Raw genomic sequence first — 12,085 nt, forward strand, 5'->3', positions numbered from 1 at the left:
ACTTAAAGATACGGTATGGGAGAACCTGTCCCTTTCTTTCTACCCCTGCATCCATATCATTGGTTCTCAAACTTTGGTGTGCATCAGGTTTATTACCTGGAGAGTGTGTTAAAAATTCAGATTTCCATGCTCCATCCCTGACATTTTGATTCTGTAGCTCTGGGAACGTGACCTAAGAATATGCTTTTGTTTTGTTTTGTTTTGTTTTTTTATTTATTTTTTAAAAAATATTTTTATTGAAGTATAGTCAGTTTACAATGTTATATCAATTTCTGGCGTACAGCACAGTGCTTCAGTCATATAGGAACATGTGTATATTTGTTTTCATATTCCTTTTCACCATAAGTTATTACAAGATATTGAATATAGTTCTCTGGGCTGTACAGTATAAACTCGTTGTTTAAGAATATTCTTTTAATAAGCTTCCCGGTGATTCCAAAGCAGTGGTTTGTAGACCACTTGAGAGACCCTGACTGCTTTAGAATTTGGTTGGAGAGCATTTCCAGGATTATTCTTGTTAGAAGTGGCACATTTCGAATTCTTCAAATGAAAACTCAGTAGATGAAAATAATTTTGTTTGTTGATTGTTTTATTTTTTTGTTTGCAAGCCATTATTGATCATGAGATCAATAATGATAAAAGAGATAAAGAGATAAAAATTTCACTACAGCATCAGTTCTGGTATAATTGTTTTGGAACCCATCAACCTTCTTCTTAGGGTTGTTGTTCTAGGGTTTACATTTTAATCTTTGCTTTACTATTTGTCACATTCTTGAAAATTTTGTCCATTTTCAGAAGCCAGGAAGCAACCACTTTCCAAAAAGACAAAGGAATCTTACGTTCATAATGAAGTTGAAGAAAATGCCAGTGTCTTTGTAAAGCTTCTTAAAACATCAGGAATTACTCTTAAAACAGGAGAGAGTCAGAATCAACTAGGTAATATTTTAATCTAAATCTTTTCACTGGGTATAGTGAAATGACTCAGAACAGAATCATGGATTTTCTAGAGAAGCAATGAAGATTAGAAACAGGAGCACCATCTGTCTTGAGATAAGGATGAAATTGAAATGGCTTTTTAGAGAATATTGTTACTCTCTTTGGTCCTGATTAATGGATGTTAAGTAAAGTACTTTTTAATCTTTTTTTTTTTTTAAGAAAAAATGTTACATATTAGTATTACTTTATATTTTCAGAAGAAAACATAAATTAATACCCAGAAAGCAATTAGATCTGTGTCAGAATAATTTCAGAAGAAAATTTATAAAAGTATTAAGGCCCTGCTTTGGGGGCCTAGATTATTCCATCCAGTTAAGATTATGGTATGTTTTTTCAAGAGCACTTAGTAGCTGTTCTTTATAAAAGCTAAGTCTGTTTTCTGTGGATTTAGAAGATTTGGCTTTGAAATTAGGTTGGAAATATCTTTATTGGTTTCATCAGACAGGAACTTAGGTCCTTAGGAAAGTAAAACCAAGGTGGAAGAGGTTAAAGATTCTGGGACCAACTAGTCTTCTTTCCTCATAGCCGTGGATCAAATCGTTTTCCAAAAGAAGCTCTTTCAGACTCTGAGGAAACATCCTTCTTATCCCAAAGTATGTATTTTCTTCCTGATACTTTTGCTTTTGCCAGTAGTACTCTGGAATTGGGAACTTAAAGACCGTGACATAAAGTTGAATGAGCTAGAATGATTTTAGCAAACTCTCAGCAAATGTTAAACTAAAAATCTTACTCATAACTCTTTTTTTTTTTTTTTAATGTCACTAAGATAATAGAAGAATTTGTTAGTGGCCTGGAGTCTTACATTGAGGACCGAGACAGTTTCAGGAACTGCCTTCTGTCTTGTGAACGTGTGCAGGATGAGGAATCCAGGTGTGGAGATGGGGCATGGAGTCTTGCAGAAATTTAACCTGTTAGACTAACTGGATTGGGGGTTGGGGGTGAGGAAGAATGCAGTTTTTTGGAATTTCACTTTTGATTTATAGCTCTCTTTTTCTCAGAGTTTTAACCTAACCTTTATGTATTTATTTTTCTAATCTACCCTTTAAATTATTAAATTTATGGTTAGGAAACTAAGAACCAGGGTGCTTTCTAGAATGTGTCTCACCTGTGTTGATAGAATTTCATGTCTCTACTTCTCCCTGGCCTAAGAGCTGTCTTCTCATGTTCTGTGTTTCTTATCTAACAGGATAGTTTCCCTTTAAAAATTACATATTTAGCCAACTTTATGGAGAAGAGATAATAAAAATGTTAACACAAGGAAAACAAAAAACAAATCTCTCTCTTTTTTTTTTTTTTTTTTTTTTACAGCATGGGTACATCTTACTGTAAGAGCCTCATTAAATTGCTTCTGGGAATCGACATACTGCAGGTGAGACTGTCACTTTTTTTGGTGAACATTTGCTGGATGTGATTTGTCGTGTATGCCTGAGTATAAGTGGCTGGTGTAGAAGCTAGAGCAGGGCTAATGGGAGTTTACCACAGCCCTGTTGCTGAAATGCGTCTAGCAGGGTGGTATCTGCTTTGGACTGAGTTGAGTGGCCCATACATCTCTGAGTCTCATTTGTTCCCTCAGCCTCTGGTTCCTGTTTTGTTGTAGAGCTTCATCCTGTGTGCCCTGAGTACCTCGTGTATCTCTGCCATATTCACATCTGCATCATCTCCCACTCAGCTTTTTATTTGCTAATTAATTAGATTTTGCCCTTTCCTGCTTTTCTCTCTCTTTTAATTTATCGAGTAGACAGTACATTGAGATGTTTTAAACATCTCAAATTATAAAAATGTATAAACAGTGAAAAGTCTCCCTCCCACCCCCTCCTCCATTTTTCCTCTTTTCTTTTCTCCCATTGTTAATCTTCCACGCTCTTATCTTTTCCTTTTCATTAGAAATCTTGAGTATAATTTAGTTAGCTTAAATTTAAGAACCCTCTTGTTCCTCTGAAGAAAAATCTTCCTTTCTTGCAAACTGTTTGATAACCTGTTAAAGTCTGCATTTCATAGGTTAACAGTTGTCATCTTACTTAACATTTTTTATTATCTAGTTATTTTAGTATTGCCTTGATAGTCATTTTGCAATTTTTCAGAAGGTAACTTATTGATAAGTCTTTGTATTTCTACAGCTTATATTCAAAGTATAGACAGCATTCATGTGGACATTCTTATTATGAGGATTTCAGTTACAGCAGGGTTTTTCCTCCAAGAACTCTTGTTGGAGAGAATTACAGCTAGTTACACATTTTGTTGTGTATTTTGAGACCATCTCCTAACTCCCTATGTCTTCTTTTTTAGCCTGCCATTATCAAAACCTTATTTGAAAAGTTGCCGGAATTTCTGTTTGAAAAGTAAGTGGAGTTACTCTGGAATGCTCAAAGCACCGTGGCCTACTTAAGTTTGCCTCTGAAAAGGTTACTCTGAAGCACCATTGATTTCTCTGAGGGTCGTATTTATCATGATGCCATATTCTTAAGTGACTGCTAAAGTTTTACTAGGGTGTCTTTCTTGGAAATTTCATCTGTTTATATGACTATGTATTCCTAGAAGGATACACAATAAACTGGTAATGGTTGTAATAGTGTCCAAGGACGGAAGCCAATTGGCTGGACTCAGATACTCTCTAAATACTATTCTTTACCTTTTCAATTTTATAGTGCATGTGTGCTACCATTTTTTTTTAATTTACTAAAATAACTGAAACAACTAAGTAGAAAAAAATGAACAGCCTAATAGAAAAATAGATAAAGGTCATGGATAGACAAGTCACAGAGAAGAAATAGAAGGGCATCAAGCTTTTTTGAAACGCTCGAGTTTATTAATAATCAAGGACAAAAGTTTCAAGCAATAAATACATTTTTTTCAAAGAGTCTCCTTTTTTGAGTGTAATAAACAGCCGGACTCGTACATAACTGGTGAACATGTAAATCAGCTCAGTCACTGAAGGGCAGGGGCCTACGTGTATCAAAACCTTAGATTTTTGCGTACACTTTAATGTTTAGTTGTGTCTCCTAATTTGTCCTAAGGTAAGAACTGTGAATGAAAATAGAAATGAATGAGATAGTTCTCTTTAAAATAACAAAAAATTGTAAACTGAGATATTCAACTGTAGATTGGTTAAATGAATTAGGTATATCCACACAATGGAACATCACATGGACATTCAAAATTATAAAGAGAACTATTTAGTACTGCACATTAATTTTTTTAAAAGTCAGATTATAAATCAGTATTTACAGTTCAGCCTAATATTTTGTTTGAAAAAAAAGATACATATGCACACATTTACATAGAAACATATATATGCATGTCAGTGGTGGACATCTCTGGATTAGAGGATTTAGGTCGTTTTTAATTTCTCCTTTTTAATGCATGTTTTTTCAGGGTCTTGTATGTAATAATGGTAAACTTGAAGATTTATCTCTAAAAATTCATGCTTTGCCTGAATGGCTTGTACTAGATGGTCTGTGTCCTGGCTAAGTCTTTTTTAGCTGTTAAATTTGACTTTAGTAAACAAAGCTGTCAGGAGGAGGAACACATAGGAGGCTGAAAAGAAGGCAGAGACTGTCCTTTGGAAGGAAATAATGCTAACTGAGCCAACTTTTCTTTATCCGTAAATAGTTTTCAGTACTTTCACAAACTTAATCTAATCTGACCTTTGGTGTTTCCATAGCAGTAAAAGGTACTTGTGTTTGTCAGTACTTATCACATTGATGTAATTAGTTTTTACCTTCTTAAGATAATTTATTTTACTCAATTTGTTAGTTTATTACCCTTATTTTTTTTGTTTATATATTTTAACCTTTCTTCCACACCTTTCTTCCCCTTCTTTAAACCCTCCCCAGATGTAGCCACTGTTAACAGTTTAGTAGGTCTTCTTCCAGACATCTTTCTCAACATATATAAGTAGAAGTCTCATTTTTTTTTTTGTATCACCTGTGTGTCTAGCACAGTGTGCAATGCATACTAAGTGTTCAGTACATGTTAATCAATGGCTGAAATGTTGTATGCACTTAGTGCTTGCTGCTGTGTAAGTCAGAAAGGCGAAGTCCCTGATTTCTCATCCTAACATTTCAGGGTGAACAGTGATGGAATCAACATGCCTCGACTCATCATCAATCAACTGAAATGGCTAGACAGAGTTGTGGACAGTAAGGTAGGCTTTGGAACTTTTTCTTTCTCTTGGATTTAGAGAGTGTGTTTCCCACACTTAGCAACCAAACTTTTGGAATTTGCAGGTTTTTTTCCTTTCTAAACCCCCAAAAATCATATTTTTCTATCCATTAGCTTTTTTAGCTTTCATAATTTGAGAGTCATGGGTATTTCACCCTTTAAATTTCTCGCCCCAAAAAGGAAATGTATCTAATTATGATGACCAGATGTGATTTTTGTTAAATAAATTAAATATTTGGAAGGAATTCATTAGTTTTTCAAAGTGCAGGGATTATTGTGTTTTATTTCTCACAAGCATTGAAATCCCAAGCCATCTTATTTCACTGCAAATGTGTTAATTTGATTACATATTGAGGAAACTTTTTTTGGCAATTATGTGGTTCGTTGTTACCCACCTTGGTAAAGTTGAATCTGTTTTGAGCCTAGTACTTGAGGCTCATTTCTTTTCAGAGTTCTTGCAATCATTCTACTGATTTTTGTTAGACATTCTAAGGCTAAATCTTTATTTGGAAGGACATGAGTTTTAGAGGCCCATCTGGGCTGAAATTCTGGGTTTGCCACTTACGTATCCTTGAGCAACATATATCCCTACATTTTAAAAATGGGAATTGTCACACAAACTCCATAGAGTTGTGAAGATTAAATGAAATAAAGTATATAACAGAACTATCAGATAATATGCCATCTACCTTACCTTTTCTTTTTCTCTATATCATCTCGTGTGAAAATCTCTGGGTCATTTACCTCTGATTATAGGTTTTGAACTGGAATGTGTGTGTAATTGTCATATTGTACACAAAGTAAATCCAGCTGTACATCTCATGAGTAAGAAGTCTTTCTCTATTCTGGGTGCTGTGCTACAATTCTGATAGTTTCCCCCCCTGCAGGATCTCACCACCAAGATCATGCAGCTGATCAGTATAGCGCCATTGGACCTACAGCATGACTTCGTCACCAGCCTACCTGAGATCCTTGGGGATTCCCAGAATGCTGAAGTGGGGAAAGAACTCATGTGGGTAAACACCCTATTCCCATCTTGAGCAAGGCTCCACTCTGGGAGTCTTACCACTGCGTATGAGAAGAGTAGTAGCAGTGTGTTCCTTCTTACGTATAATAGAATGACACCTACCTTCCATGAGTAGGGAATGCGATTTAACTTGCTTTTCTCATAATGCATATATTTGAGTAGACCCATATGCTTCTTTTTAATGGCATATCTGTTGTGAATACAAAATCTGACTTAGGATTAGTTATATAAATTTGGTCTACAGAGACGTAAACATGATTCCTTTGTTTTGTTAGCATTCCTTCCACCCAAGGGGTCCTCAGTCATAACTGCACATCCAAGTCATTTGTGGAGCTTATTAAACACTGACATTCTCTCGTCCCTCAATGATTCATTCTGATGCACATTGCTGCATTAGATCCCTTGCTGAGACACATTACTGTCTAACACTACATGAAAAATACTAATTGATAGGGCAGTAATTAAGAAAGGGAGAACAGAATCCCTATATAACTTTGTTTCTGTTTTACTGCAAATGTCTATTTATCCTTGAAGTAGTTAAAGCATTCAATTTGTGATACTTCCTTTCCTATAATTGTCTGTAAAACTATCTCTAAAAATGTCCAGTGATTTCTCACCTTTATGCTTTTGGGCAGGATGCTGTTTCTGTATAGCACTGTACCACCCACTTTGCCTCCTTAATTCCAGCTCATCCTTTGGTATAACTTTCTCTTAGATCCATCCTTGTCCCTCTCTGCTCTGTGCCCCGGTAGCACCCTGAACATACCTCTGTCATGCTGATCGCATTCATTGTGATTGTTGTAGGTTTGCTTTTGCCTTTCCTCAGGAAGGTGTCATACCAAACTCAGCAGGGGGGTTACATACCAGACTGGGTGGTGGGGATGATGAGGCAGGGCTGCTTATTTTTACTGTATTTGTTGTTTGAATTTTTTGTAATGAGTGTGTATTTTCTAATTAGTTTTTAATGAAACATACTTTAAGTCGAGATTCAATGGAAACTAAATATATTCTCTCTTCTCATACTTTGAGTGATTTTTCCCAAGTCATTATCTGCCCAGCTCTGTTAAAAGTTGCACAACTTTTCTTTTTCCACTATTTATAGTGACCTTCTAACAGAGAATACTCTGCTCACTGTCCCGATCCTGGATGTTCTTTCCAGCCTCCAGCTTGACCCAAAGCTGCTGACTAAGGTAGGGAGGATTCTGCTATCCAGAAACAAAGCCGACTTTCTCACCTCCCAGAACCAGTGTCAGTCAGTCATTGCCTTGGACCAATGGTATATAATGAGAATTTCATTTTGAAACAATGCTGAATGACATTTGCTCTCTTTTTTCCTTTTTAATGCATTTCATGTGCCATACTATGATAGATTTGCTGCTCTGTTTTTAAGCAGTAAGTCTTTATGGAAATCTTCTATATTGCCTACATATTTACAAAACTGTTCCCCATAGAAATACCCAATTTTTTGTACATTCCTCTAGCTAGTGGAAAATTAGTGCTCCAAAATGTAAGATAATAACTCTTGCACACTAATCACCTGTTTTGAAGAACCTGTAGCATTAACAATTGAAAGCTTGTAATTTGGAAAAAGAAAAATGAAGTGTTTTTCTTCTGAAATTATAAATGAGAAAAAAGAGTGGGAGAAGTAATTTTTCTAATTTTACCTAACAAGTCAGTATTAGATTGAGGTATTGACATGAAAATATGTAAGGTTTTCAGGGATGCTTTTTATGTTTAGGTCCGCCAGTTGGTGATGAGTAAGCTGTCATCTGTCACATTGGACGATTTACCTGTGATAGTCAAGTTCATTCTTCATTCTATAACAATTGTGGATGCATTTGAGGTACCTCACTACTTCCCAACAAACACTGATAGGATACTGGATCCTGGAGAGAACAGAGAATAGCAGTGATGCCCTGGTGAAACTCGGCAATAAAAACAAGACTAACCTAGAGGAAGATACATCAGGATAGATTATTTAAATTAATAGTTCCAGCTCCTCTTCCCTGTCCCAAAACTGATAATGCTGATTCATCCAGATAGTATTCAGGGGAGAGAATGGCGCTATTAGCCAGATTTGTTGTTCTGTGTTAGCCACTACAGGTTATGTTTGCTCTTTTAGTGTAAGGCCTCGAGGAATTCTGGACTCTTAAAGGACATGATGTGCTCTGTTTGCAGTAGCTATCTTCATCAACTCCCTTTAAAAATGCCTTGTGTAGCAGTACAGTTAGTAATTCTTCTTCCTCAGTCTTTCAGGAGATTGTTACGGTTCTCCTGTTTAGAGAATGGATTGTGCCTGTCCTATATGAGTGAGCAGAACACATAGCTAATATTTATTTGCCTTAGGTAATTGCTGAGCTTCGGGAGGAGTTGGATCTGCAGCATTGTATTTTGCCTTCATTGTTTCAGGCTTCTCAAAGCAAGTTGAAAACTAAAGGCCAAACAAGGTATAAAGTCATGGACAGTTACTACCTTTTTTCTCACATAGACAAGGAAAGTTTTCTGACATTTATCCTGAAGCCAGGACAGAATATCTTAATACTTAGAACTATCAATAATGGTAGTAATACTACAATGATGTACTACTATACAGTTTTCAGATCATGTTTATACGTGTGTGTGCGCGTGCACATTCGTTCCTTTGGCTGTTCAGATCAATCCCAAACTGCAGTACCAGTTTATTACCCATTTCACACATGAAGCTGTGACTTGTTTTAAGGCACATGGCTAGTAAATAGGAGCCCAGATTTTATAGGTTCCTCTCTGGTAAGTGGAAGGATGATTTTCCCCCCCTCTCCTGCTTGTAGTTCTTCAGGAATTCAAGAAAACAGTGACAAGGACTGTGTTACTCTCCTCTTTGATGTGATAAAGTCAGCTGTTAGATATGAGAGAGTTATTCCAGAAGCCTGGATTAAGGTGAGTATGGTCTTTGAAAGTTTGAACATTAAGGAGGAAGTGGGTGGCAGTCATTAACAGATGTGTAAGTAGAGGTAGATTGAAATCAAAATCTTAAAAGTCAGTCAAGTAAAAATAATAGATAATGGTTGCCAGATGGGTAGAGTAGTTCTTATGTAAGAGCAGAGCATGCTGAATAAGGTGAAAGGTGTTCTTATATATTGTAATATTTCTGTGACCCTTGTTTTTCCAGGCAATTGAAAGCACTGCCTCCGCATCTGAACACAAGGTAATGTTCATGTACTATAAATCTTAAGTATTGCAGATGTAAAATTAGGGTTGTTGGCTGGTTCTCCTTCCTGCTTTCTTTCTCCGCTCCCTCCAGTCATCCCTTCTGTGCCCTTTGTATCTGCTCTAATAAACATTAGCTGCCTAAGGAAGATAATCTGAAGGGGTGACTTGCCAGATGGTCTTTATTCTGGCAATAAAATAAAATAAAACATCCATGAGGGGAAATCTTAACATTCCAAACAAGCATAGTGAATTGTGGTCAAAGAAGCCAAGTACCCTCCTTTGAGGAGGTGAATACTAGAGGCACCTGGGTCATGAGTCAGGTAGTCAGGTCCCTTTCCTATCTGGTTGTCCTTCCTCCCACCACATGGAATTGTCAAGATAATGGCATTTCATGCTTTATTTTACTTTGCTTGACCAGAGTGAATCAAACAGTTCATTTACCATCAAGGTGATGGTGTGGAGTCTGACTTAACTCTCAAAATACTTTCTTCAGTCAAGAAGCCAGATGATTGAGGTTTTTGTGTACTGATCAGTTCCCTTTAAGAATTTTATTTAATTGGAATCTGTTTTGTTTTGTGGGGTTTTGCTAGTTTGATTATTCAGTTGTTAGATGACTATTTTAAAAGATTTTGTGATACTGAATAAAACAATGAAGAACTTAGTAATTTTTTGTGGTCGTGAGGGCGGAGAATCAAAATACCCTAAGATAGCCATTTTTATTTCTGCATAACCCTTGGCCTCCTGCATAGCTATTTTTACAGATTTCTAATCATTGTATAATTTTGTATTGATTTTTTTCTTTTGACATTGTATCATAAACATTTTGCATGCTTCTGCATTGTCTTTATTGTCATTTTGAATAGCTGTGTTCTGTTTTGCTATAATGAATCTCAATTTTGGTGTCTAAATGAGTGGGGCCTTCAGTGAAGGGATGGCCCAAGTAATTTGTTGTTTTTGCTTTTATTAATTAGAATATCTAACCTTTATTAAAATATCTTTTTTCAATGTCTTTTTTTTGTTGAGTTGTAATTATGTGTAGCATATTAGTTTCAAGTGTGTAGTATAAGTTTATATTTGTATATATTGCAAAATGCAGTTAAGTATTGCAGTAAGTCTAGTTAATGTCTATCACTATACATTGTGATGAGAACTTTTTGGTTAGGAGGGAGGTAATTAGATTTATTTATTTACTTATTTATTTTTAATAGTGGTACTGGGGATTGAACCCAGGACCTTGTGCATGCTAAGCACACAGTCTGCCACTGAGCTATACCCTCTCCCGATGAGAACTTTTAAGACCTACTCTCTTAGCAACTTTCAGATGTGCAGTACAGTATATTATTAACTACATTCACCATGCTGTATGTTACATCCCCATAATTTATTTATTTTATAACTGGAAATCTGTACCTTTTGACCCCTTTTACCCATTTCACCCACACCCTGCCCCCACCTCTGGCAACCACTAATCTGTTCTCTGTATCTGTGAGCTCATTTTTGTTTGTTTTGTTTCTTGGATTCCACATATAATTGAGATCATATGATATTTGTCTTTGTGTGACCTGTTTCACTTTGCATAATGCCCTCAAGTTTCATCCATGGTACTGCAAAAAGCAAGATTTTGTTCTTTCCATGACTGAATAATAAATATTCTTGTGTGTGTGTATCACGTTTTCTTTATCCAGTCATCCATCAGTGGACAAGTTGGGTTGTTTCCATGTCTTGACTATTATAAATAATGTTCTATATGAAGGTGCAGATATTAGTGTTTTTCTTTTCTTCAGATGAAAAGGCAGAAATGGAATTGCTGGATCTTGTGTTCTGTTTTCAACCTTTTGAGGAATGTCCATCCTTTTTCCATAGTGATTGCAGCAGTTTACATTCCCACCAACAATGCCCAGGGGTTCCCTTTTCTCTACATCCTTGCCAACACTTGTTATTTTTTGTCTTTTTGATGATAGCCATTCTAACAGGTGTGCAATGATATGTCACTGTGGTTTTGATTTATATTTTCCTGATGATTAGTGATGTTGAACATGTTTTCATGTAGGTTGGCTATCTGTACGTCTTTTCTGGAAAAACATCTATTGAGATTCTCTGCCTGTTTTTTAATTAGATTATTTGTTTGTTTTGCTGTTGAGTTGTATGAGTTCCAGTTACTTCTTTTTTCTTTTTTATCCTTGACTTTTAACCCCCCCTCCTTTTTTAACATAGGTAATACAAGCTAACTGGGGAGAAGCCCCCCAAGTAATCTGAAAATGTGTTAAAGTTTCCATGTGATTTCCCATACTAATTGCAATGGAATAAAATATTAATCTCCAAAAAAAAAAAAAAGAATTTCTGTCCACTCTCTGTGCCACTCTTCAGTTGTAATCATTCTTTCAGATTTCTTCCTGTTCATATACAAGTTGTATGTGTGTGCAAGTACAGGCATGCTTACACATATGTGTACATGCACATTGTTTTTGCAAAAATAGAATTTTACTGTGATTATTGCAGCTTGCTTTTTAACTTCACAACATGTCATGAATGTCTTTGTCAAAAAATACAGCCTCCCTCATTTTTAATGGCTGTACAATATTCTGAAAGTAACCGTAATTTACATTGACAGACATTTACAATCCAACTTTTCACTAAGTAATTTTTCTATAATAATGAAAATATAATAAATATATATATATGTTCATGAATAACTGAAAATTGTGCTCTACA

General features: G+C 35.7%; 1 protein-coding gene across 4 annotated transcripts in view; it reads left to right on the plus strand.

The window, feature by feature from the left end:
• Positions 1-12,085, plus strand: part of FANCD2 (FA complementation group D2) — a 46,131-nt gene that overhangs the window by 2,582 nt on the left and 31,464 nt on the right. For all 4 annotated transcript variants that reach the window (XM_032458908.1, XM_032458911.1, XM_032458910.1 and 1 more), the window contains exons 3-14: positions 796-936; positions 1,522-1,589; positions 1,763-1,866; positions 2,305-2,365; positions 3,283-3,335; positions 5,062-5,140; positions 6,045-6,169; positions 7,287-7,374; positions 7,923-8,027; positions 8,531-8,631; positions 8,992-9,100; positions 9,333-9,368. In XM_032458908.1, coding sequence (XP_032314799.1) covers positions 796-936; positions 1,522-1,589; positions 1,763-1,866; positions 2,305-2,365; positions 3,283-3,335; positions 5,062-5,140; positions 6,045-6,169; positions 7,287-7,374; positions 7,923-8,027; positions 8,531-8,631; positions 8,992-9,100; positions 9,333-9,368 — 1,070 coding nt within the window. The remainder of the gene's footprint in view (positions 1-795; positions 937-1,521; positions 1,590-1,762; positions 1,867-2,304; positions 2,366-3,282; positions 3,336-5,061; positions 5,141-6,044; positions 6,170-7,286; positions 7,375-7,922; positions 8,028-8,530; positions 8,632-8,991; positions 9,101-9,332; positions 9,369-12,085) is intronic.

The sequence above is a fragment of the Camelus ferus genome, chromosome 17 (assembly GCF_009834535.1).
Source record: "Camelus ferus isolate YT-003-E chromosome 17, BCGSAC_Cfer_1.0, whole genome shotgun sequence".
Classification (NCBI taxonomy): Eukaryota; Metazoa; Chordata; class Mammalia; order Artiodactyla; family Camelidae; genus Camelus; species Camelus ferus.